Raw genomic sequence first — 27,807 nt, 5'->3', positions numbered from 1 at the left:
GTACATATTCCATACAATAGACCACTAAATGGTAACACCCGAATAAGTTTTTCAACTTGTTTAAGTCGGGGTCCACGTTAATCAATTCATGTCAAAGACAAATTTTGTTGTCGACATCGTCAGTGCGAACATGTACAAACCCTTTTTCCATATGAGTTGGGAAATTGTGTTAGATGTATATATAAACGGAATACAATGATTTGCAAATCCTTTTCAACCCATATTCAGTTGAATGCAAAGACAACATATTTGATGTTCAAACTCATAAACTTTGTTTTTTTTTGCAAATAATAATTAACTTAGAATTTCATTGTTGCAACACGTGCCACAGTAGTTGGGAAAGGGCATGTTCACCTCTGTGTTACATCACCTTTTCTTTTAACAACACTCAATAAACGTTTAGGAACTGAGGAAACTAATTGTTGAAGCTTTGAAAATGGAATTATTTCCCATTCTTGTTTTATGTAGAGCTTCAGTCGTTCAACAGTCCGGGGTCTCCACTGTCGTATTTTACGTTTCATAATGCGCCACACATTTTCGATGGGAGACAGGACTGGACGGGCCTCTTTTTTTACGAAGCCACGCTGTTGTAACACTTGTCTTGCTGAAATAAGCAGGGCGTCCATGATAACGTTGCTTGGATGACAACATATGTCGCTCCAAAACCTGTATGGACCACTCAGCATTAATGGTGCCTTCACAGATGTGTAAGTTACCCATGCCTTGGGCACTAATACACCCCCATACCATCACAGATGCTGGCTTTTGAATTTTACGCTTATAATAATCCTAATGGTTATTTTCCTCTTTGTTCTGGAGGACACCACGTCCTGTGTTTCCAAATATAATTGGAAATGTGGACTCGTCAGACCACAGAACACCTTTCCACTTTGGATCAGTCCATTTTAGGTAAGCGCGGGCCCAGCCAAGCCAGCAGCGTTTCAGGGTATTGTTGATAAATGGGTTTGGCTTTGCACAGCAGAGTTTTAACTTGCACTTACAGATGTAGCGACCAACTGTAGTTAATGACAGTGGTTTTATTAAGTGTTCCTGAGCCTATGTGGGGATATCCTTTACACAGTGATGTCAGTTTTTGATGCAGTACCGCCTGAGGGAACAAAAGTCCGTAATATCATTGCTTATGTGCAGTGATTTCTCCAGATTCTCTGACATTTTTGATGATTTTACAGACCGTAGATGGTAAAATCCCTAAATTCCTTGCAATAGCTCGTTGAGAAATGTTGCTCTAAAACTGTTCGACAATTTTTTTACAAAGTGGTGACCCTCACGCCATCCTTTTTTGTGAATTACTTAGCATTTCATGAAAGCTGCTTTTATACCCAATTATGGCACCCAACTGTTCCCAATTAGCCTGCACACCTGTGGGATGTTCCAAATAAGTGTTTGATGAGCATTCTTCAACATTATCAGTATTTAATGCCACCTTTCCGAACTTCTTTCTCACGTGTTGCTGGGATCAAATTCTAAAGTTAATGATTATTTGCAAAAATAAATGTTTATCAGTTTGAACATTAAATATGTTGTCTTTGTAGCATATTCAACTGAATATGGGTTGGAAATGATTTGCAGATCATTGTATTCCGTTTTTTTCCAACTCATTTTGTGGGTTCTTCCGAGGATGTTGTAGTCGTAATGATTTGTGCAGTCCTTTGAGACATTTGTGATTTGGGGCTATATAAATAAACATTGATTGATATGGAAACGGGGTTTGTAAAATGTGAGGATATTTTCTCTTGTTCTTGTTAAAGGCCTACTGAAATGAGATTTTCTTATTTTAACGGGGATAGCAGGTCCATTCTATGTGTTATACATGATCATTTCACGATATTGCCATCTTTTTGCTGAAAGGATTTAGTAGAGAACATCGACAATAAAGTTCGCAACTTTTGGTCGCTAATAAAAAAGCCTTGCCTTTACCGGAAGTCGCAGACGATGACGTCACCCGTGTGAGGGCTCCTCACATCTTCACATTGTTTATAATGGGAGCCTCCAGCTGCAAGAGCTATTCGGACCGAGAAAACGACAACTTCCCCATTAATTTGAGCGAGGATGAAAGTTTCGTGGCTGAGGATATTGATAGCGAAGGACTATAAAAAAATTAAAAAATTAAATAAAGTAAAAAAAAAAAGGCGATTGCATTGTGAGCGATTCAGATGTTTTAGACACATTTACTAGGATAATTCTGGGAAATCCCTTATCTTTCTATTGTGTTGCTAGTGTTTTAGTGAGATTATATAGTACCTGATAGTCGGAGGGGGTGTGTCCACGGGTGTCTTGACGCCAGTCTCTGATGGAATTAGTCACGGCAGCAGCAGCACGACAGAAGTTCCGCTGATCTCGGGTAAGAAGCTACTTTTTACCACAATTTTCTCACTGAAACCTGCCGGTTGACAAGTGGTCGGGAACCATCTTCGCTTGACCGCTCTGATCCATAGTAAAGCTTCACCTCTGGGAATTTTAAACAATGAAACACCATGTGTTTGTGTGGCCAAAGGCTAAAGCTTCCCACCTCCATCTTTCTACTTTGACTTGTCCATTATTAATTGAACAAACTGCAAAAGATTCAGCAACACAGATGTCCAAAATACTGTGTAATTGCGTGATGAAAAGAGACGACTTTTAGCCGCTATTGGTGCTGGGCTAATATGTCCCTTCCAACTCGAGACGTCACGCGCACGCGTCGTCTTTCCGCGACGTTTTCAACAAGAAACTCCGTGGGAAATTTAAAATTGTAATTCAGTAAACTAAACCAGCCGTATTGGCATGTGTTGCAATGTTAATATTTCATCATTGATATATAAACTATCAGACTGTGTGGTCGGTTGTAGTGGGTTTCAGTAGGCCTTTAAAACATGAATACCTTTCTCATTTTGCAACGCGTACCTTGTTTTTCTGGAAGTACATCTGTGATGCGCGAGCATTTAAAGCGGAGACATGATTGTGGACACCTGGAGGGAGGATGTGGACACAGTCTCGATAAGAGTGTTAGTTTCTACCTTGCTAGCAACAAGAGTGAAACTAAGTTGTGTGAAAAATAACATTAATTAGCATTTTAGCCAAAGTCAACCAGCTAAACATTGTCGACACCAATTTAAGTATGTTTTAAAGCGCACACACACACACACACACACACACACACACACACAGAGAGAGAGATAGGCAAGCAGTCTCACTAGAGTTGATCAATAGTCACTATACCAGTGTGTAGCTTTTTAAAAAATCACAAAATAACTTTATTGTATGTATTCATTTGAATTAGGAAAATACATATTCATCAACATACAGCGACATCCGTTTTTCTAAGGCAGGTTAATACAGTAAACATTCAACGGGTCATGCATGATACAAAAGAATACATAAATCACAACACATTACATATTAAAAGCATACCATAAGCACAGACCATGGACAAAAAAAAAATCAAAATAAAACAAAGAATAAACAAAAAATGGAATAATCGGGTGCAGTTTCAAATGTTGAATAGGTGTCACAGTTTCTGACATGGGTTGGCAGCCTGTTCCATGACTGTATGCCTCTGAAAGACTCCACCATTTGGCCAAATTTAGTCCTACTTACTGTAAGCTGCATTTAGAAGTCATTTGAAAAATAAAGTCATTAATCATTAATTAGTTATTAAGTGCACTTCACTATCCAAATAGTCAACTAATAGTTAAGATAATCGGTTGCTAATTGACTATGAAAATAATCGTTAGTTGCAGCCCTGGCTGTTTTTATTTTAATGTGTATAATTAGCTCCACATTTTCTGGACAAAATTCCCCATTCTATGGATGAAATGACTCGAACGTTTCCCTCTTGATCACTTCCCTACTATCGTACCTTTGTGAACACTTTTATCACATGGACTCATTAAGCTATTAGACTTGCCTGCCATTTTGCTACAAAGAGAGTAAAACTTTTGCATCGGGGCTCACTTTTGCAGAAGCTCATTTTCGTTCCTGATATTGCCTGACGGGTAAACGCTTTTGCAGGATGGATGTTGTAATTCTAGCACTCTATATGTTTTGGTTCTCAAAAAAACCTACCAAAATGTCTTTCAAGGAAGAATGTCATCTCAGTCGGCTGTAGGGGTTCAGTCGCATCGAAAAAAGCGCAACCCCAAAACGGCTCCTTTTCAAGACAATCTGTATTTTCTGGACTATAAGCCGCTAATTGTTTCCAACGCTTTAATACTTGCAGCTTATGAAACGGTGCGGCTAATGTTATGGATTTTTCTTGGCAAACAGCAATAATGTCTTGTACAGATAATTTTAATATCACACCCACAGACCCTGAAAAGTTGTTATTGTCTGTGCAATGGTGCCATCTTTTGGATCAGTTCTCTCTCTGCAGGTGCTGCGGGTTGACAATGTACTTCCTTTTTTGCACCGTTTCAACTTGAAAGGATTCTTAATTCATCACTCAAAATGTGTACGTTTTACAATATAACTGAAAAAATTCATACTTACTAAACCATCCCAGGTTTGATTCCAGTGAGAGGGTTTTTATGCATACTTGTACGTGATATCGTAATCTATTCAAGCTCGCATTGTTATCATCAGCAAAGATGCTAACACGCTTACAAGTGTCTTTGTTTGTATTATTAACCTACAATGGCATTATTTTTTTGAGCTCTAAAGCCCGGAAATTAAAGTGCTCAAAAAGTAGTAAATGTGTATGTATATAAAAGTGTATACAAAATGTTCAAATTACAGGGTTCGTACAGGTGCTTAAAAACCAAGCATTTTTCAAACCAGGTTTGAAAAATGCTTGAATTTTGTAAATGTTTTTTTATTTTATTTCGTAAAGTGTTTGTAAATGCTTGGAAATGTTCATCATATTTGTCGGCAGTCTGACTCAATGGAATTAAAATGGAAAAAAATAAAACAAGTTTCCTTAAAATAGAAAGCTACATGCTTGATCTGTTGGCTTTGCACGAGACCTTACATTAGGTTGTTGTCATGTATATACGGCTATGTGTCGCCCCCAAAAGGAGAGTGCTGCATTGGTCCATCATGCCGGGAGGTTGTTGTTTTAATGAACATTGGATGGAAAATGACAAATACAAACTTTGGATAAATCGTGGACTAAATTCACGTGTAGGCTGCTGCAAAGTATGCAAAAAGGAAATCCAACATGATTTGATGTATTTTTTGCTCCATTATTTTAGTTGTCTACTTAATTTGTCTGAATCAATCCGTGCTGTTAGATGTGATTGAGTGCTGTTTAGTAAGGAAAAGAACAAGAAATTTGAAAAACAAGAAAAATGGAGACACGTTTGCAAACACCAATGACATCAGTCTACAGAAACACTGCTTCATTTTCTATGCCCCATTCAGTTAATGACAACTGCTGGTTCAATGTTAGGCTTATGTTTTAGCAGATGTTCCCTATTTTTCCTACAGACAGCATTTGGTGACCTCAAACAACAAGGCTATGGATTGATTCACACTGTTTTTTACCTGGGCAGCACGGTGAAAAAGGGGTTAATGCGTCTGCCTCACAATACGAAGGTCCTGAGTAGTCCTGAGTTCAATCCTGGGCTCGGGATCCTTCTGTGTAGAGTTTGCATGTTCTCCCCGTGACTGTGTGAGTTCCCTCCGGGTACTCCAGCTTCCTCCCACTTCCAAAGTCATGCACCTGGGGATAGGTTGATTGGCAACACTAAATTGGCCCTAGTGTGTGAATGTGAGTGTGAATGTTGTCTGTCTGTGTTGGCCCTGCGATGAGGTGGCGACTTGTCCAGGGTGTACACCGCCTTCTGCCCGATTGTAGCTGAGATAGGCACCAGCGCTACCCCAAATGGAATAAGCGGAAGAAAATGGATGGATGGTTTTCGCCTTTTGAAGGGTACTATAAAACTGGAAAATTGATCTTGAAAGTCCTTAAAAAGTGCTTGAATTTGGCCATGGAAAAGGTGTACGAACCCTGAAATTAATACACAGATTTAATGTCTATTAAATATATATTAGAATCATAATATAACCCTTTCAGATAACGCACTCCAGCAAACTCAATGCTTGTGGTAATTATTCAGAGCTCATTATAAGATTGTGTTTCTTTGTCATTCTTTGTGGCAAATGTTACTGGATACGGGGCAGACACTGATTATAAAATGATGGGGTAGGGAGGGGGGCACACTTTTTGCTTTTCCAGGTCTAAAGTTGTAATGCCTCCTGTTTGGAGGAAAAAAGGCTGCGGGCTCAGTGGCCACTATTTCACATGCTATGATAGAGTTAAAAACTAGATACTATGAAATTGCTGCAAAATCAATGTGTGTGAGAGAGAGAAAGAGAGAGTGAGAGAGAGTGAGAGAGAGAGAATAATGTTTTGTTGTGATAGAACTAGCCCAGTGTGAGTAAACACTTAGATACCTGGCAAACAGTAACTCTTTTTGTTTACAAATTTAGCATCATCCGATACAAGAAGAGCATGAGTGAGGTCCGTTTTACACCGAATGCACAATCCAGTGCTGGCTCATTTTAAGTCTTAGGGTGATTTTGACATTTGAGAAAAGACACACTTTGTTTGGCTGCCCCAAGCCGTCTCTTCAATTATCAAGGCAGACAATGTTTTAATCTTGTGTCATCATATTTGCCACATCCACCTGTTCAAAGCTGATCCTAACTGTCTTTCATACCTCTGCCAACAGAGGTTATTTGACAGCTCATTTCTCGCTGCCTGTTTGTCCATCTATATTTTTATTACATGTTAACACAATGTACCTGTCGAGTAAACTTGTTTCTGTAAAAAAGTTAGGAAAATAATCTCTATGACCGCACTCAAGTGTTTTTAAAAAATATGCCGCAAAAATTTGTCTCTTTCACAAGTTTTTTTAACTGAACTTGTGGACCGCGAGTTGAATAGTACAAATGATGAAAAAGAGAGGACCTAGAACAGGATTTATCCGGCCTGCGGGATGAGTTTACTAAGTATAAAAATTTACCTGAAATTTTGGAATCAATGAAACTGGTGTTCTGAATGTGTCCACTGGATGTCGCAACACCAATTCTTTGTATCTTTGTAGATGATGATACATATCTGCCGTATTTTTCGGACTATAAGTCACAGTTTTTTTCATAGTCTGGCCGGCGGTGCGACTTATACTCAGGAGCGACTTATGTGTGAAATTATTAACATATTACCGTAAAATATCAAACAATATTATTCAGCTCATTCACAAAAGAGACTAGACGTATAAGATTTAATCGGAATAAGCAATTAAGAGTGACAGATTGTTCGGTAAACATGTAGCACATGGGTAGGGAACATGTGGCTCTTTTGATGACTGCACCTAGCTCTCCGAAAAATCTTAGCTGACATTGCTTAACACGGTAAGTAATGAATAATTCCACGTTAATCACATTGTAAAAAATAACATTCAAAATATAAAACATTCTCATGCATCTTAATCCATCCATCTGGCTTCCACCGCACCCTTTCAAGAAGTCGCATTAATGGTAAGAAGTATTTTATTTATTGTTAGTTAGCTTCAAAATAACAATGTTATTAAAAAGAATAAGAGACTTATTATACTCAAAAAATGTTGGTCTTACTTAAAAATGCACGTATTTAGTTGTATTCAGTCTTTAAAAAAAAAATTATATGGCTCTCACGGAAATACTTTTTAAAATATTTGGCTTGTATGGCTCTCTCAGCCAAAAAGGTTCCCGACCCCTGGTATAGCATGTTCTATATGTTATAGTTATTTGAATGACTCTTACCATAATATGTTACGTTAACATACCAGGCACGTTCTCAGTTGGTTATTAATGCATCATATAACGTACACTTATTCAGCATGTTGTTCACTATTCTTTATTTATTTTAAATAGCTTTGGAAATGTCTATGTTATGAGTCTTCTGTGTTTTCTGTTGGTTTTGGACTCCTTCAGTTCCTGTTTGTGTACCTCTCAGTTGGTTACCATAGTTACTTATTATTTTCACCTGCCGCTTGTTCCGGACGCACACCTGTGTTTTCTAATCACTGACATTATTTAAGCCTGCCTTCTCCCGTCAGTCAGGCTGGCTTCCTAGTTTGTTTTCTTACAACAAGTGACGACTTCTGTTTCCTGCTTGCTACCTGCTAGCTTCCACGCTAGGCTCTTTGTCTTCTAGCTCCCATGCTAGCTCTTTAAGTTTTTTGCCTTAAGTGCTATGCGCTCGTTTTTCTTTGTCAAAGTCTGATTTATTTGTAATTAAATCATTTATTCCTAACTTCACGCTGTGACCGAGGCTCGTCTGCATTCCTGGGAGAATGAACTCCGCACCACGCTGCGACCCGGTGGTTACAGTCTATTCTTGGTGTTGGGTTTTATCAAATAAATTTCCCCCAAAAATGCGACTTATACTCCAGTGCGACTTATATATGTTTTTTTCCTTCTTTATTGTGCATTTTCGGCAGGTGCGACTTATACTCCGAAACCTACGGTACAAAATAAACCACATGTTAGTACATCAGTCGAAGAAAATGATCAAACTACATAAATAACATCCTGAAATTGGATTTTGATACCATTTTTTTATCTTAATAGATTGAAAATTAACACCAATGAGTTGACTGATGAACATTATCACAGAAGTTATTCAGAAAATATAAATAACAACAAATAAATTATTAACCGCAACATGTAAGTCTAAAAAAAAAACCAACCCCAGCAACATTATGATTTGTACATTTGAGCTTGTTCTATGTTTGAACAGAAAAAAACACCTGAAGTTGTCTTTATTTTTAAGTTATCGTGCCGTGATTTTACCAGTCCGGCCCACTTGGGAGTAGATTTTTTTCTCCATGTGGCCCCCAATCTAAAATGAGTTTGACACCCCTGACTTACAATAAATGGTAAATGGGTTGTACTTGTATAGTGCTTTTCTACCCCTTTTTAAAAAGCCCAAGGCGCTTTGACAGTATTTCCACACTCGCCCATTAACACACACATTCACACACTGACGACGGGAGCTGCCATGCAATGCGCTCACCAGGGCCAATCAGGAGCAAGGGTGAAGTGTCTTGCCCAAGGACACAACGGACGTGACTAGGGTGGTAGAAGGTGTGGATTGAACCAGTAACCCTCAGATTGCTGGCACAGCCACTCTACCAACTTCGCCACGCTGTCCCGTATTAGGAACACCACAAGAAACTAAATCAGTTGAACAAATGGCTACTGACTGCATCTGAAGTAAACAAGCTACAGCAACACCTTTAGTTACATACAGTAAACCATATTACGAAATAATACAATAACTTTCAATAAGGAGAGGACTTAAAGGGGTACCTTGAGGAAGGCCTCAGTTATTTAAATCACATGTTTCGACCCGTGTCTATGTTTGCCCGCAAGGTTAAAATTTCAACGCAAATATCTGCCAATGAGTTTACAGTGGTCCAAGTTCCTCCATTCAACAGGAGCACACTAGTATTTGTAGGAATTTACTGCAAAAATTGTATTAATTTGTTAACATGTCACTGAACATTACTTAGATTAGTTTAAAGAAGTACACCTAATAGTAATTTTTAGAAGAAGACAAACTGCAAGTGATGAGTGTCTGGCAGCAGATGAATTACAAGCCCACTTGCTGATTATTGGCAGATGAAAAAAGAATTTCCGCAGGCCCAAGCAAGGGGAAAGTAGTATTGACGTTTCACCACAGCTACTATTTATTTTTGTCTTTTTCTGTCCATGTGTTTGTTTTTGAGGCTGTTAGTTTTTTTCCTTAGAATATTTTTGTTACAGGCTTTGATTGAACTAGAAAGGAATGCCTTTAATCGTGGCTACAAAAGAGCCAAGGGACATGTCCCCGTCAGTTTGCAACAGATCTAGACAGATGAGGATGAGGCGGCAGGTTGGAGGAGTGAGCATTGTTAACAGTCTGTGGGGAACTGTTTGCGTGCGCTGTGGTTTCTTGTCTCTGTGTAATGGAGACTTGGTGATTTGGTTTCTCAGGCCCCCTTTTTGTCAGGGCAGCCCGCAAATACCTAAATTAAGACGTTTCAGTCTGTCTTGTTGCTATTTGTAGCCCTGTAGCAGTGTGTTTTTAAGTCACAGATATCACCCAAGGTGGCCCGTGAAAGAGCATGCAGCCAGAGATCGAAACTGATTAATATAATGTTAATGATTTCAACTGTAACATTATAACAATTTTATATTACGGTTATTGTCACCAGACTAATAACGGTTATCATTTTCATCACGGTATTGTTGAATGTCCCCAAAAAGTACTCATATACACATAACTACGGCTGAGCCGTGTATCAGTATTACAGTTAATACCGGTATATTTTGGAAAGACATATTTGGGACAATACCGCCCTGCAGGTATCTTTTGATGTGACTTGGTCACTACCGTTTGCGGCCGGTGCGGCCTAGCATTTCCTGAGTTTATAAACAATAACAAAAACGACAAAACATTTTTTGATAATATAAAATTTGTAGCTGAGATAGGCGCCAGCGCCCCCCGCAACCCCTAAAAGGGAATAAGCGGTAAAAAATGGATGGATGGATGGATGGATAAAATTTTGATCTAACCACTGAAGTATCAACCAATAAAGATATTATACTTGGTATCATACTGTCGATATTGGTAACAATGCTTTCACCTTTTGTTGACGTTGAAGAGATCTAGCTCGCGGTAAGCAGTTAGCATATCCTCTTACATTGTGTATTTTAGCATGTTTGTTCCACTATTCATTGTCTTCCAGGGATAATATTTGTAAGAAACATTGTTTATTTGCCGCCAAGTAGGTGAGGATTGCTGACTTTGAATTAAGTGTCTTTGTATTGTGGAAAGGCATTAGCCGCCAGCAACAATGCTACATTGCGATGAGGACGAGTTTGTATGCTTGTCATTGTCTAATTTGCAGACACAGTTAGAATGTGTTATCAACATGCATTGTCATAATACAACAATAGTATTGAATACTCTACCGTCAGCCAACTTTATATCTTTATATCTTACATCGTCTATAACTCGCAACCCTATTGCTAGCATAAAAGACAGTAACGACACCAAAAAACAATGTAGATATCAGTGACTAATTTGAATACTAAGTTAATAGTAACTATTAACATTGCGAGTTTAGTGAAACAATATAAGGCACAATTAAGTGTAGTTATCGCCGAGTCACCTGTCGGGACAGTGTTACGCTTGGAATGATGATTTTTTTATTTTTACATACCATCTCGCTGAAAATGTCCTGGCAGACCACTCAAAAGTTAGCAGCAGGGCTAATGTTGATATTGTGTACAAACCCTGTTTCCATATGAGTTGGGAAATTGTGTTAGATGTAAATATAAACGGAATACAATGATTTGCAAATCATTTTCAACCCAAATTCAGTTGAATAATCTACAAAGACAACATATTTGATGTTCAAACTGATAAACATTTATTTTTTTTCAAATCATTAACTTTAGAATTTGATGCCAGCAACACGTGACAAAGAAGTTGGGAAAGGGGGCAATAAATACTGATAAAGTTGAGGAATGCTCATCAAACGCTTATATGAACCATCCCTCAGTTGTGCAGGCTAATTGGGAACAGTTGGGTGCCATGATTGGGTATAAAAGCAGCTTCCATGAAATGCTAAGTAATTCACAAACAAGGATGGGGTGAGGGTCACCACTTTGTAAGCAAATTGTCGAACGCCCGTTTATAGCTGAGATAGGCACCAGCGCCCCCTGCGACCCAAAAGGGAATAAGCGGTAAAAAATGGATGGATGGATGGAGTTTTAGAACAACATTTCCCAACGAGCTATTGCAAGGAATTTAGGGATTTTACCATCTACGGTTCGTAAAATCATCAAAAGGTTCGGAGAATCTGGGGAAATCACTGCACGTAAGCAATCATTCTAGGACTTTTGATCCCTCAGGCGGTACCGCATCAAAAACCGACATCACTCTGTAAAGGATATCACCACATGGGCTCAGGAACACTTCGTAAAACCACTGTCAGTAACTACAGTTGGTCGCTACATCTGTAAGTGCAGGTTAAAACTCTACTATGCAAAGCCAAACCCAATTATCAACAATATCCTGAAACGCCGCCGGCTTGGCTGGGCCCGAGCTCACCTAAGATGGACTGATGCAAAGTGGAAAAGTGTTCTGTGGTCTGACGAGTCCACATTTCAAATTATAAGTAAATTATTATTTGCAAAATAGTTTGAACATCAAATATCTTGTCTTTGTAGTGCATTCAATTGAATATGGGTTGAAAAGGATTTGCAAATCATTGTATTCTGTTTATATTTACATTTAACACAATTTTCCAACTCATATGGAAACAGGATTTGTATTTTTTACTTAATTAATACACTACTCTTGCATGTAGGATAGGGCTGCACAATTTTAGGCAAAATTAAAATGCAGAATACAGATGTTTTTCAATAAAAAAAAATTTTTTTGATTTTGATTACCTTGGTAAAAACTGCAAAGACAGCAGAAAGGATGGAGGTTTCTGACAACATCGTGTTATTTGTAATAAATTAAGATAATAAAAAGGATAAACAAACATTTTACATATATTCAAAGGCACATCTTTGTATGGCTATTCATTTGTATGAACATTTTAGCTTTGTTTAATTATTTATTTTCCTTTTTGCTCTATTTTCTGTCTTGTATGGTTTTTTGTTTATTTTATTTCCACAATGTGCTCTACTTGTCACACCCTTGTGACTGTTTTGGAGTTAGGTATACCTCTCCCTGTGTTTGGTATTTTAGTTTCTTTCCACTGCTCGTATTTTGTTATTTCATTTCCTTTTGCTGTGCACAGGCGTCGAAACCTGCTACCTGACTGGCAACTTGGGCACATCTGCGCCAGGTTGCCAATCAGTCTCTTATTTAGACAATTCACTGTCGTATGGCTGATGTTATGCTCCTTCTTTTGTCCTGCATATTGCTATGCCTAATGTTCATCAAAGAAGTTCTGTGACTTGTGCAGTTATTTTAAAACTTGCTTTCTTTGCTCTGTTTTCCCACTCCCTCGTGAGTGGGTTTCTTTTGCTAATTAAAGAAAGAGAAACTGCTGCATTTTGGGGTCACTTTTGCTTAAGGTGCTACTTCCACGCTTCCCCACGTGACAATAAAATCTGTATTGTTCAAATGGACCCCAGGCCACACTTTGAACACCACTGGTTCACATATTTCCCCAGGAGGGTAAATGTTTGCCAATGACTACAGATTGTCTCTACAGTAAGTTGTGTCTTCAAGTTCTTAGCATTAATGGTTTAAGGTTGGGTTGCTTCTCGAGGTTTTCCGTGTGTTAGTACTTGTAGAGAAACTACATTACCCAGCAATCTTAGTGTTAGAGCGATACCGTAAATATAAGCGCAATACGAGCGAGTATGAGTATTCTGCAGAGGTGTAAATAAAGATTTCCTGTGTTACTGAAATCTCATGTGTTACTGATACAAGTAACTAGGGCTGCAACTAACGATTAATTTGATAATCGATTAATCTGTCGATTATTACTTCGATTAATAGATTAATAATCAGATAAAAGAGAAAAACTACATTTGTATCCTTTCCAATACTTTATTTAAAAAAACAGTGTACTGGCATCATGTCCTTTCGACTTGCCAAATAAAACAAGGCAAGTGTTACAAATTTCAAATTTTTTTTTTTTTTTATTTTTTTATTTATTTTTTTTTTTTTATATAAAGTGCACCGTTGTCCTGCACAATAGCAATAATTTTGCTTAGGGGAATTTCAAACCTGGCTATTACCTATTCCAACCATTCTGCAATGTTGGATGCTGAATGTCTTTCCTCTAGTGCAGGGGTCAATTTTAAATTTCCCGCGGAGTTTCTTGTTGAAAACGTAGCGGAATGATGAGGCGTGCGCGTGACGTCACGGACTGTCAGGAAATATTAGAGCAGCACCATTTGTGGCTAAAAGTCGTCTATTTTCATCGCGCGATTAAACAGTATTCTGGACATCTGTGTTGGTGAATCTTTTGCAATTTGTTCAATTAATAATGGAGAAGTCAAAGTAGAAAGATGGAGTTGGGAAGCTTTAGCCTTTAGCCAAACAAACACACGGTGATTCCTTGTTTAAAATTCCCGGAGGTGAAGCTTTACTATTGATCAGAGCGGTAAAGCGAAGATGGTTCCCGACCACTTGTCAACCGGCAGGTTTTGGTGAGAAAATTGTGGTAAAAAGTCGCCTCTTACCGGAGATCTGTGGAGTTTGCCCCGTCCTTGTATCTGTCGTCGACTTCCCTCAGACACTGGCCTCAAGACACCCGTGGACACACCCCTCCATCTATCAGGTACTATTTAATCTCACTAAAACACTAGCAACACAATAGAAAGATAAGGGATTTGCCAGAATCTGAATCTGTCCCGATGCAATCGCTTTTTTTTTTTTACTTTATTTATTTATTTATTTTTTTCTTGTCCTTCGCTATCGATATCATCATCCACAAATCTTTCATCCTCGCTCAAATTAATGGGGGAATTGTCGTTTTCTCGGTCCGAATAGCACTTGCTGCTGGAGGCTCCCATTAAAAACAATGTTAGGATGTGAGGAGCCCTCACCCTTGTGACGTCATCGTCTGCAACTTCCGATAAAGGCAAGGCTTTTTTATCAGCACCAAAAGTTGCGAACTTTATCGTCGATGTTCTCTACTAAATCCTTTCAGCAAAAATATGGCAATATCGCGAAATGATCAAGTATGACACATAGAATGGACTGGCTATCCCCGTTTAAATAAGAAAATCTCATTTCAGTAGGCCTTTAATTTAGAGCTATTCCATGTGGGCTGGTAGAGGCCAGGCTGCCAGAGTAGCATGTTGACTGGGCCAGCAGTTAATGCTGCATTACTTCCTCATCATACTCTGTATTAAGAAGGGGAGGCATTTAGCAATATGTGGTGGGTTGAAAATATTGAGTGTTCATGCAGTTGTAACTATTTGTCTGGCTTTAATGATTAGTGAAATGTGAATCTACTGCACCCATCCATCATGTTTCTTTATCTTCTTTTCCTTTTCAACCCTTTCCCTTCCTCCTTGCGTCCTCCACCTGACTGACAAGCACCAGCCCTTTGCAGAACATTACGTCAATACCCCGAGGATCGGAGTGCCAGTTGTTGATGTCACCCTGAGGGCTTTTTAATTTAGGGATTTCCGCCGGAGAAAGATGGGGGTATCCCTGTTGATCTCAGCCCACAGCAAAATGAAAAGGCCCACCAGTGACAAGACCAGGCCATTGGGTTGGACTACTCTTTTGGAGTTCACATGCTACTGTGCATGCTGATCATTGAACTCTTTAAAGCTAGGCTGTCCAAGCTATGGCCCGGGGGTCCTTTGTGGCCCGCAGCTCATTCTGTAGGATGATTGCTCATGACAGGTTAGACTTGTGTGTGTTGTTTTCCTGTGTTTTCCTGTGTTTTGGTATTTAGGTAATTACACCTACTTTCTGCCTTTGTTTTCAGCCACTTTAGCTCTGGCTTGATCTTCGATCTGCACACCTGCTCCGTGTTAGTAATCCAGACTTACCTGCCGGTGATATCTAATCTGGAAATTTTATTTGCCAGTGTCGCCTCACAGACCTCTTTGGTTCATTGCGGATTGTTTTGCATCGTGTTGCATACTCTATTTTGTGCACACTGCTTGTGTTTGGCACTATTTGCTATGTTGTCTTGTATTACCTTGCCTTATGTTTTTAGACTCCTGGTTTCCTGCTTTTGGTCGAGCTAGTTTGATTGATTGATTGATTGATTGAAACTTTTATTAGTAAATTGCACAGTACAGTACATATTCCGTACAATTGACCACTAAATGGTAACAACCGAATAAGTTTTTCAACTTGTTTGAGTCGGGGTCCATGTTAATAAATTCATGGTAATCAATTCAATGGTGCAATTTTACTTAGGTGTTTCTAATAAAATGACCTTTTTTTCCCCTTGACTCACTGTCATGCAAGCACGAAACAGCCCTGGATTAGCACATTAACCAGAAAAACTAATGAAATTACAGAATGGGTCAAGAAAACCAAACCCGTGCGACTTACTTTATATGATCCTTCGTGAGTGTATGATATAATTTCTTGCAAGATATGGTCCTTTTTTGACTAAAAGCCCAATTGATTGACCTACATTGTATTGGTTTTAGTATTTGGATTTCTATGTTGTAAAACATATTATCAAAATGGTCCCGCATCTTCACTGGAAAAGGTTTGGACACCGCTGCTTTAAAGCAAGTTTGTCTTCTTTACACAGGATTTTTAGTCCAGCTCCGCCAAGGATTATGACCCACTTGAGTTGTTTGACTTTTTTTAGGAGTCACACAATTTTCATAGAGCGGCCAATTGATGTGTCAATGGAGAAATTTCATATCAGTATTCAAACATATGAAAAGAATCGAATGGGAAGAAAACAAAAAGCCCTGTTGATTAAAACAGACTGATTTGTGTTTGTTGTCTTTATGTTACGTTTCTCATTCTAATCATGGGTTACACTGTGCCATGTTATGCTGTCACACTGCTTATGCACTGTATATGCACCTTAGGAGGATTTGCTCCAATTTCGTTGTTCTTTGAACCTGTTCATTGCAATAATGACAATAAAACTATTCTATTCTATTCTATTCACTGTACATCACCTAGATGCCTTAAAGTGGTCATATTATGATTTTTTTTCTACATTTACAACACTTCCTTGTGGTCTACATAACATTAAAGGCCTACTGAAATGAGATTTTCTTATTTAAACGGGGATAGCAGGTCCATCCTATGTGTCATACTTGATCATTTCACGATATTGCCATATTTTTACTGAATGGATTTAGTAGAGAACATCGACGATAAATTTCGCAACTTCTGGTCGCTAATAAAAAAGCCTTGCCTGTACCGGAAGTAGCAGACGACGTGCGCGTGACGTCACTGGTGTGAGGGCTCCTCACATCCTCACATTGTTTATAATGTTAGCCACCAGCATTCGGACCGAGAAAGTGACGATTTCCCCATTAATTTGAGCGAGGATGAAAGATTCATGGATGAGGAAAGTTAGAGTGAAGCACACAAAAAAAAGGCGGCGGCAGTGGGAGAGTTTTAGATGTAAATTGACACATTTACTAGGATAATTCTGGAAAATCCCTTATCTGCTTATTGTGTTAACAGTATTTTAGTGAGATTATCAAGTCATACCTGAAAGTCGGATGGCTGCGGTGAACGCCAGTGATTCTGAGAGAAGCCGAGGAGCCAAGATCAAAGCTGCCTTTTTGAGCTGCAGGATGAGGCCGCGTAATTCACTCAAGTCTCCGGTAAGAGCCGACTTAATATCACAATTTTCCCATAAAAAAACTTGCTGGTTGACGTAGAGAAACATGTTCGTTTGACCGGGCTGTGTTAAAGCTTCACAACAAACAAAGAAAAGCCGGCTGTGTTTCGGTACTAAAGGCAGCTGTAATCCACCGCTTTCCACCAACAGCATCCTTATTTGACGTCTCCATTATTAATTGAACAAATTGCAAAAGATTCAGCCACACAGATGTCCAAAATACTGTGTATTTGCGCGATGAAAAGAGACAACTTTTAGCTATAAGTGGTGCTGGGCTAATATGTCCCCTCCAACCAATAACGTCACAAACACGCGTCATCATATGCATCATCATTCCGCGATGTTTTCAACAGGAAACTCCGCAGGAAATTTAAAATTGTAATTTAGTAAACTAAACCGGCCGTATTGGCATGTGTTGCAATGTTAAGATTTCATTATTGATATATAAACTATCAGACTGCGTGGTCGGTAGTAGTGGGTGTCAGTAGGCCTTTAAATGAGAGACAGCTGATTGTTCAGATCGACCAACATCAATTTACACTCATGAACATAACCTGTGGAGTACCCCAGGGGTCCATACTGGGACCCACACTATTTATAGTATAGCATATATATAGTATATATCAACGAAATATGTAAAGTATCAACGCTGCTGAAGTTCATCCTCTTTGCTGATGATACAACAATCACATGTGCTGGTGATGACATGAAGCAACTTCTGGCCTCTGTAACTGAGGAGATGATAAAGTTAAAAACTTGGTTTAATACAAACAAAGTGTCTCTGAATTTAAAGAAGACCAAAATAATGCTCTTTAGCAATCGCAAAAGTAATATACCGATCAGGATTGTTATTGATGAAACACCAATAGAATATATTCAACAATATTCTTTCTTAGGAGTGGTAATAGATGAAAATATCTCATGGAAGCCTCATATAAGTTACCTGAGGACAAAAGTTGCTAAATGTGTTGGAATGATAAGGAGATCATGTCTTTTATTGAACACCAATGCTCTGCTGTTATTGTATCATTCATTTATTATGTCATATTTGACTATTGTGTTGAAGTCTGGGGAAATTGTTATAAATCACATTTACAACCTTTAGTCACTCTGCAGAAAAAGGCCATTAGGATTGTGTCCAATGTTCACTACCGACATCATTCAAATCCACTATTTATGGACTTAAAGCAATTTAAACTGAACGATGTGATCAACTTTAAAACTGCTCAAATTATGTTTAGGGCATCCCGAAACTCTCTACCATCCAATATACAGAACCTATTCCATGACAGAGATGATCACCATAGTTACAGTTTAAAGGGGAACAACAAATTATATTTACCTATATTTAGAACCAGCTGTATGGTCAGAGAGTGTTTGGGCCCGTGTGTGCGTGGGCGTGTGTGCGCGTGCGAGTGCGTGTGTGTGTGTGTGTTTTGTCTCGTCTTGTCTCATAGTAATAGTTGTACTATCGTATTGTTAGTGTACAAGAGTTTTTCTTGTTTTTGTTTATAGAGTATTGTTCTTGTATTATATTGTTTATGTTAAATGTGGAATGTGTGAGAGGGGTTGGGATATTATAAGCATCTGCTTCATCCAACCCATTTTCAAGCCTTGCACGATTATCTCTGCCAAAATGTAAAAAATGTATTAAAAAAAAGTGTTTTGTTGTACTGTGCAGGTTTGAAATAAATATTTAAATCAATCAATTTAATAGTGAATATTTTGTCAAAATTTGCATATATAATGTTTTGCATACTGTGTACAAGCTGCTTTCTGACGGTCTCTTCAGGATGCGCCGTTTTGTGTGCAGACCTATTCACGTGCCTCCACTTCGACAACATATTCTCCCTGTCATGTTGTAGTTTATATAGTCTATTTTAAGTCTACTGACAGATGTAGGTTCAAACTATGAACTGATTTGTATAAGAAATGGCAACAGCGGAGGATACATGAGGATGGAGAAAAAGGAGTTTATTGACTGAAATAACAGACTTGCTTAAGCACTTTGGGTACATTTCTACCCTTTATGGAGCTGATGTCACAATCGGGAAAAACGTCAGAAATTGGGCAAATTCCAAACAGCTCGTTTGGAGGAAGTATGAAGGAAGGCAAGATTGTTTTATAATTATCTCCGCTATTCTTTTAGAGTTTCATTTCAAATTTTCCGGATTTATGCAGATCCCAAATACACAAAAACAGTAGGGTATAGGTAAGAAACGTTAATTTTGCACAATAAGACCCCTTAAACATAAGTATGGAAACAGAGGTCAAATAAAGGTTTTACTGTTCCAAAATAATGAACCAGAACTTTATTATGTAGTAAAGCCTCTATTAGTAAATGTAATTTTCTTAAAATTAAAACATAGGTACATTTGATTGGTAATTGGCTAATTTTCCACGGTATACCGATGCTCTCTTATAGCACACTAATGTTCTGCGGCACAGTGGTTGGGAATCATTGGTACAAGGCATAAACATAGAGTCACAGTTTTTGTTTTTTCGTTTGCAATACTTTTAAATGTTTGTTTTTTTTCCTTTTGGCAGTATCACCCTCTGTCTCTGTGCAACACAAGTGAAGATGAGCGACCAGATAGTGACTTCATCACCATTGTCAAACTGGAGCAAAGAGGACCGCGCTGTCTACCGCTGCCGGATAAGGTAGAAGTCAAACACACATCTTGATTGTTCTTGCAAACTTCCAAAGATTCCTTTCCTTTCCCGTCCATTGGTGTTTTCTTTCCAGAGCTTCTTCTGCTCCTAAACCTTCAAAGAGTAGATGATATGAACAGAAAAAGAGCCAAAGGTTTTGGTCAGGATGTTGGTATTATACCATGATGCACAACTAGGGAGTCTACTTTGAAACAAGTGGCATTGAGCCTGAGCTATCGTCGCGGAACTTTTAAAACTCATCCGTGCCCTGGTTTTTATCACTTTTCTGTTTCCCTCCATAAGAGGGGAGTAAGCATTTGCAATGCAGTCTGGTGAAAATGATGGAAAGCGCCACTCTAAATAGCAAGGTATGCTGTGGTCAAAGCTATAATTGCCACAAAACACATTTTAAGATATTCAACACTCTACTGCTTTGGCTGCTAAAGTGGATAGTGCACCCCCCCGAAGGCAGGCAGAGGTATTGTTTCCTTTTCCCTATATTTAAATATTGTAGAGCCGGGTGGTGCTGTAGAAACATTCCCTCACATTTGCCCGCCGATTACATCCCTGTCATGTTTAGAGAACCAACGGTTAACCGGTTTTAGTATTAACCGTGGTTAAAAGAATCACGGTTATTTAATCACAAAGACTCCACTACACCTTGTGTTGCAGTCCTCCCCACTCGCTATAAATGGACATTATGCTGGTACGGTATTTTAGGTACTACCTGCATGGAACGAAAAAACTAAGTGACATCAACGGTGCACACGCTTTTACCCACCTATCAAAAGACAGGCTAGTATGCTGCATTAGTTTAAAAATGGCAGCAGGACAACGCAGTAAACTGTACCTAGTCGGGTATTTAAAAAAATGACCAGGGAGTCATTGAAGACGATTGCTCACTCATGCGTTCGTCGATTTAAATCGACCGTATGAGATGTACCACAGTCAACACTTTGAGGATCAGGCTTCTAAATTGCCTTCCCACCTAGCCTCCTTACCTGCCTACCTGTTACGCTCACCTGTCCTGCGGAGGAAGCGCGCCAAAAAGCGGGTGAGACGCGGAGGTCTTCTGGTGAAAATCAAGGCGTACTGGAGGTCTCATTCTGAGACTGCTCCTGTCCTCTTTTCACTCGGATACCCGGAATCACACGGATTGTGGTGGATCCAGCCCGTGACACCTGCGCGTCTGACCACCTGCCTCCGTCAACTACCGCTGGCAGCGCTGCTGCACGGACGCCTTCCACAACATCGCGGTGTGGACCACGGATCCCTCCGGCCACTGTGCTGCAACCCTCCACCAGCTAGCGAGGCCACAACTCTATGCTTGTGCCTGCAAAATGCTAGGTCGATAGCCACCAAAACACATCTCCTGAGCGACCAATTAGTGTCCCGCGATTTGGATTTTATGTGCATCACGGAAACTTGGCAGTGGGAGAACAAGTACTTTTTTCTTAAGGATCTGTGTTCTCCGAAAAGTCATGTGTTTGGGACCTCTCAACTTAATCGCCGCAGCGTAGGCTTGGCCTTTGTATACCGGGACTCTTTCTGCTGCAGACTGATAGACATGAATCCGTACAACTCATTCGAGCTTCAGACGTGCTAGGTTTTAAACGAACACTCTTTTTACTGTGTTTCAATCTACCAACTGCCTGGTCCTGCTTGTCTATTTTTGGACGAATTCACAGATTTTGTGTCATCTATTGTTTAGCTGGAGAGGGTATTAATTGTTGGTGATTTCGATCTCCATGTTGATAACTCCTCTTGTCCCTTGGTAGATGAGCTAGTATCTCTTATGAAGTCATTACACTTTTTACAACATGTGTCGGGTCCTACTCACAAAAAACGTCATACTTTAGATCTGGTCTTCTATTTTGGAGTAAGAATTAACCAATTAAGTATTGAAGACCTTCAAATAAGTGACCACTATTGCATTGTTTTTAATCTTGCGGTCTCGCTGACTCAGACTACTTCCAATGTGAGGAAACAGACACGCATTCTAAATGACTCTACCATCAGCGAGTTTTCTTTTCTTTTTGACCCAACAACTTTTGCAAGCTGTGATGATGTTGATACATTTATGGATAACTGGGGACGGCGTCGCGAAGTTGGGAGAGTGGCCTGGTTCGATCCCCACCTAATACCAACCGCGTCACATCCATTGTGTCCTTGAGCAAGACGCATCACCCTTGCTCCTGATGGGTCGTGGTTAGGGACTTGCATGGCAGCTCTCACCATCAGTGTGTGAAAGTGTGTGTGAATGGATGAATGTGGAAATAGTGTCAAAGCGCTTTGAGTACCTTGAGTAGAAAAGCGCTATACAAGTTTAACCCATTTACCATTTAACTTCAATAATTACTGTCTGACTGTTTTGAACACAGTAGCACCAGCTAAAAACACTCTACGCTCTTATAAACAACTTCGTCTATGGATGAATGAAGCCATTTCCAGTTTTAGGAGAAGCTGTCAGAAAGGCGAACATTTGTGGAAAGCCACAAAATTAGATGTCCAAAGACTCCACTTTAAATAAACGATATGGGACGTTAAAGAAATTATGAAACGTGCTCGCTCGGCTTTCTTTTCAAATGATGTTCTTATTTTGGATAATAACAACAACCCTAAAGTTTTATTTGACACTATTGACAATTTTGTTTCACCTCCATCTCCTCGGGTGCCTGCGTACGCATAGGATGACTGTAACAGATTTTGAACTCTTTTGTGAACAAGGTGCAAGACATAAGGGCCAGTATTAGTCCTCCCTTGGATGGTTTGTGCACTACTCCAGCCCCTGTGTGTGCATCATGGTCTTCTTTTAATCTTGTCAGCCTACGGGATGTTTTAGTTTTAGTGGGAAAATGAAACCCACATCAAGCCTTGTGGACATTGTTCCTACTCCACTTTTCTTAAATGTGTTTGATGCTGTTGGTCCTTGGGTGGTAAAATTGATAAACCTTTCACTTCAGTCGGACTCGATCCTCAGCTTTTTTAAACATGCTGTGGTGAATCCCATCCTTAAAAAAACTAATTTTGATTCGGTAGAGCCTATAAATTACCGGCCCATACCAAAACTTCCCTTCATGTCAAAAATCACTGAAAATGTGGTAGCTAAGCAGCGAACCTTATTTTTGGAACAGCATGATTTTTACGATAAATACCAATCTGGCTTTAGGTAATTTCACTCCACCGAAACTGCTCTTTTAAAAGTTTCCAGTGACGTGATGATGGCCGCTGACTCTGGTCGCTACACAGCTTTTGGTTTTACTCGATTTGACATCTGCCTTTGATAGTGTAGATCACAGCATACCGATAAATTGCCTCAAATCTGAGATGGGGTTTTCTGTTGCAGTTTTCCAGTGGTTTACTTCTTATATAAATGGAAGAACTTTTAATGTTGCTTTTTGTGATGTAATGTCCAATGTGTCCAACTTGTCATAGTCTGGTGTGGCCCAAGGTTCTGTTCTGGGGCCTGCTTTATTTTTGTTGTATCTGAGGCCGTTTTGGAGGTTGATCAGTAGTTTTAAAAATGTGTCACATAATTTCTATGTAGATGATATGAAACTGTTAAGCTCCTTCAATGATTCAGAGTTTCACTTTTTATCTGAGTTCTTGGAGTGTGTATCCTGTATTGAAAACTGGTTGTCCTCAAATTTACTCCAGATACATTCAAACAAAACGGAAACTCTGATAATCGCTGCCGATAAAAAGATCCTCCTGATCAAGAACTCCCTTGGTGCTCTGGGTGCATCTGTTAAAAGCAGTCTCAGAAACCTTGGGGTTGTATTTGATCAGTCAATGGCTTTGGAGGGTCACTGTCGTCAACTGACCAAAAACTGTTTTTATCATCTCAGAAATATTTCTAAAGTGAGAAATTTGTTGTCAAAATTTAATCTCAAAATGATCATTCACGTGTTCATTTTGTCTCGCATTGACTAGTGCAATTCTCTGTTCACTCTTTTTAACAAGTCAACGCTAAAAATACTGCTGTCAGACTTTTTGACCGGTGCACCCAGAAAAGCCCACATCACCCCCGTTTTATCCAGTCTTCATTGGCTTCCCGTTAAATTCCGCGGTGAGTTTCAGATTTTATCCCTGACACTCTGTGCGTTGCATGGTGGGGCCCCTCAGTACATCACTGATTTGCTATGCCCCTACTCCTCAGGGCGCAGCCTCCGATCTTCAGGCCAGGGTCTTCTAAAGATCCCAAAAACATGTTATAAAACCCGTGGAGACCTGGCATTCCAGGTTATAGCTCCCAGACTCTCCATTTCAAGTTAGGGATTGCTGTGTTGAATAAACTATAGGCATTGTAAGTTAATATAGCTTGTTTAAAACACTACCATAACATTGTACAATAACAGCTCTACACAATGTGATTCAATGATGTGCATTACAGTAATCAACACAGCATTAAGTAGATTATTACAAATTAATAAATAGGCATCGATGATCGTTGATGACGGTAACACTTAAGTGTATTGCCTACTTGACATTTTCCCAAGAGGGATCAATAAAGTTAACTTTAGTGTTACGGTAGCGCCGCATCGCGGATGTGCGGGGAGTGTCACCCCTCGATGCACGGGATCACAGCAGACAGAATTGAAGGTATGAACAGGTTTTAATTATAAAATACAATAAAAAGAACACTTGTACAACGCGGAAAGAAAAGGTGTGCCAACGCACGGGAAGCAGAACACAAATGTGAGCAAAAGGCAGAGTTCAAAAAGTCCATACAGCGCGAGCCGAGCACGCGGAGGCTAAGCTATACTTAGCAGAGGGAATACGGAAAGACAAAACTAACGTAACTGTTGCGTGATGCAAACAAACTGGCGATGATGAACTGAGGTAGCAGGCGGTCTTACATACAACACAATAAATCAAAACAGGTGTGCTTCGGGAGTGCGTGCAGGAGGCGTAATTAAGTAGCCATGGTGACGAATGTAAACAAGGGAGTGTTCAAATGAAGGGATCGGCAGAATCCAAACGTGATCAAAACATATCCAAAGCAAAACAATAAACGATCCGTGTAGCGGATCGTGACATTACCCCCCCCCTTAAGGGGCAGATCCCAGATGCCCCAAAAAACCCAATATACAGACAACCCCCTCCCAAAACAAGACAGTCCAAACGTGACGGGAGGGCGGCGGGAGGGCTTGGCGGAGGGTCGGCAAGTACCGTGTCCCCGAATCCACCGGGGACACAAGTGGCGGAGGCGGGTAGAACGTCGCTGCAAACACAGTCTGGGCGGGCGGAACCGCAGAGGCCACCTTAGTGGCTGACGAAGACCCAGGCGCGTCCTACGGGGAGGACGCGCGGGGTAGGGCCACAGCCGTGGCCGTCGTGGAGGTGGACGCGCCCTTTGAGGGGGACGCCTGGGGTACGGCCACAACCGTGGCCTGAGTGGAGGAGGCTTGGCAGCAGCAGGCACCGGTGCGGGGGCTGCAGCCGAAGCAGAGGCCGGTGGAGGATCAAGTGCAGAGGCCGGCGGAGGATCAGGTGCAGAGGCCGGCGGAGGATCAGGTGCAGAGGCCGGCGGAGGATCAGGTGCAGAGGCCGGCGGAAGAGCAGGTGCAGAGGCCGGCGGAGGAGCAGGTGCTGAAGCCGGCGGAGGAGCAGGTGCTGAAGACGGCGGAGGAGCAGGTGCTGAAGCCGGCGGAGGAGCAGGTGCTGAAGCCGGCGGAGGAGCAGGTGCTGAAGCCGGCGGAGGAGCAGGTGCTGAAGCCGGCGGAGGAGCAGGTGCTGAAGCCGGCTGAGGAGCAGGTGCTGAAGCCGGCAGAGGAGCAGGATCAGAAGCCGGCAGAGGAGCAGGAGCAGAAGCCGGCAGATGAGCAGGAGCAGAAACCGGCAGATGAGCAGGTGCAGAGGTCGGCAGAGGATCAGGAGCTGGTCCCCGCCGCGGAGCAGGTACTGGTGGAGCCGGAACTGGTGGAGCCGGAGCTGGTATCCGCCGCAGAGTAGGTACTGGTCTCCGCCGCGGAGCTGGAACGGGTATCAGCCGTGGAGCAGGCACAGGGACCCACAGAGGAGAACTAGGGGACTGGCTGAGAGAAGGCCTAGGACTACGATTAGGGATAAGACAAATACTAGGGCTCGGGCAAGGATGTGTGTGAGGACCAGGACTAAAAATCAAACTAGTGCTCTTGCAAGAGCTAGGGCAAGGACCAGGACTTACAATCTTACTGTTGCTCGGGCCAGGACTTGAACAAGGACTAGGACTAACAGTAACACTGGGGCTCGGACAAGAACTTGGCCAAGGACTAGGGTTCGGACTAGGACCATGAGGGGAATCAGAACTAATATTAAGATGACAAGAAACTAGACTCGGGACAGGATTCAGACTCGAAACAGGACTAGAACAAAAACTCGGACCAGGGCTTGGACTACGACTCAATCTACAAGTCTGTCGACGAGTAGGACTGGAACACGGACTAGGAAGACGGCTAGGACTTGAACTCTGGAAGAGACTGGGACTAAAACAAGAACTAGGGCACGGACGGAACACAGGTGGAGGAGGTCTAGGAGGCCGTAGTGGCTTAACCGGGGGGAACTCCGGTGGAGGAGGTCTAATGGGCCGGAGTTTCAGGTGCTGGAATACAGGTAGAAGAGGTTTAATCCGGTTGTCGAGGTGGCTTAGTAGTTTGCCACTGTGCTACCTTTGTAGCACAGCTGCTACTACTAGCCCTCCCCTCAAGACCCGGATTCCAGACGGGGCCCAGTTGGACAGAGGCTGACCGTAAGGGTGGGCGGTGGGAGGTTTGGAGGAGGGCAGGCTCCTCCCGTCTAAAATGTTCAAAATCCTCACAAAATGAGGAGGAAAAAGGCACGGATTTAGGCGGGGAACGAGACTTGAGAGGCGGGGAAGCAGGTGTGGGGCGTGAAGACATACTAGAGTCATAGTGGCGAAAATTATCCTGATAATAATTAATCTTAGAATTAACGTCATTGTTTGGCGGGTGACTGGGCTTGGGGGTGCAATAATTGTCCTTATAAATCTTCTTTAAAGAAAACAGGTCTTTGGGTAACAAATGATAAAATTATGAATCAAAAAACTCGTCGTCACTGCTATCATCAAAAAAACAAGTCTGTGGAGAGTCTAACAAGGGGTTAATAGTAACGTGATAGGGAGGCGGGAACGAAGTGACGTCACGTTGAGTGACAGGGAAAGCGGGAGCTTGTGCGGAACTAACAGAACTAGCAGAATGGTGACTAGGAACGGGAGAAGTGAACAAAGTACCAACCCTTAGAGAAGAGTCCTGGGTTGGAGCGGTGGAGTACATGTCCGGATAAGCTGCTTGTCGGGGACGGAGTTCTGGAGGATCCCACGCGAGGTGACCCGTTTCTGGTCGCCAGTTTCTGTTACGGTAGCGCCGCATCGCGGATGTGCGGGGAGTGTCACCCCTCGATGCACGGGATCACAGCAGACAGAATTGAAGGTAGGAACAGGTTTTAATTATAAAATACAACAAAAAGAACACTTTGTACAACGCGGAAAGAAAAGGTGTGCCAACGCACGGGAAGCGGAACACAAACGTGAGCAAAAGGCAGAGTTCACAAAGTCCATACAGCGCGAGCCGAGCGCGCGGAGGCTAAGCTATACTTAGCAGAGAGAATACGGAAAGACAAAACTAACGTAACTGTTGCGTGATGCAATCAAACTGGCGACGATGAACTGAGGTAGCAGGCGATCTTAAATACAACACAATAAATCAAAACAGGTGTGCTTCGGGAGTGCGTGCAGGAGGCGTAATTAAGTAGCCATGGTGTCGAATGTAAACAAGGGAGTGTTCAACTGAAGGGATCGGCAGAGTCCAAACGTGATCAAAACATATCCAAAGCAAAACAATAAACGATCCGTGTAGCGGATAGT

General features: G+C 41.0%; 1 protein-coding gene across 1 annotated transcript in view; it reads left to right on the top strand.

Moving 5' to 3' along the window:
* Nucleotides 1-27,807, top strand: part of LOC133551370 (E3 ubiquitin-protein ligase RNF43) — a 273,983-nt gene that overhangs the window by 137,878 nt on the left and 108,298 nt on the right. The window contains exon 2 of the mRNA XM_061898011.1: nucleotides 19,839-19,952. Within this exon, the coding sequence (XP_061753995.1) occupies nucleotides 19,839-19,952 (114 nt within the window). The remainder of the gene's footprint in view (nucleotides 1-19,838; nucleotides 19,953-27,807) is intronic.

The sequence above is a fragment of the Nerophis ophidion genome, linkage group LG04, assembly GCF_033978795.1.
Source record: "Nerophis ophidion isolate RoL-2023_Sa linkage group LG04, RoL_Noph_v1.0, whole genome shotgun sequence".
In the NCBI taxonomy this organism is placed as follows: domain Eukaryota; kingdom Metazoa; phylum Chordata; class Actinopteri; order Syngnathiformes; family Syngnathidae; genus Nerophis; species Nerophis ophidion.
The sequence above is the reverse complement of the archived record's forward strand: the minus strand, read 5'-3'. Positions and strand labels throughout refer to the sequence as shown.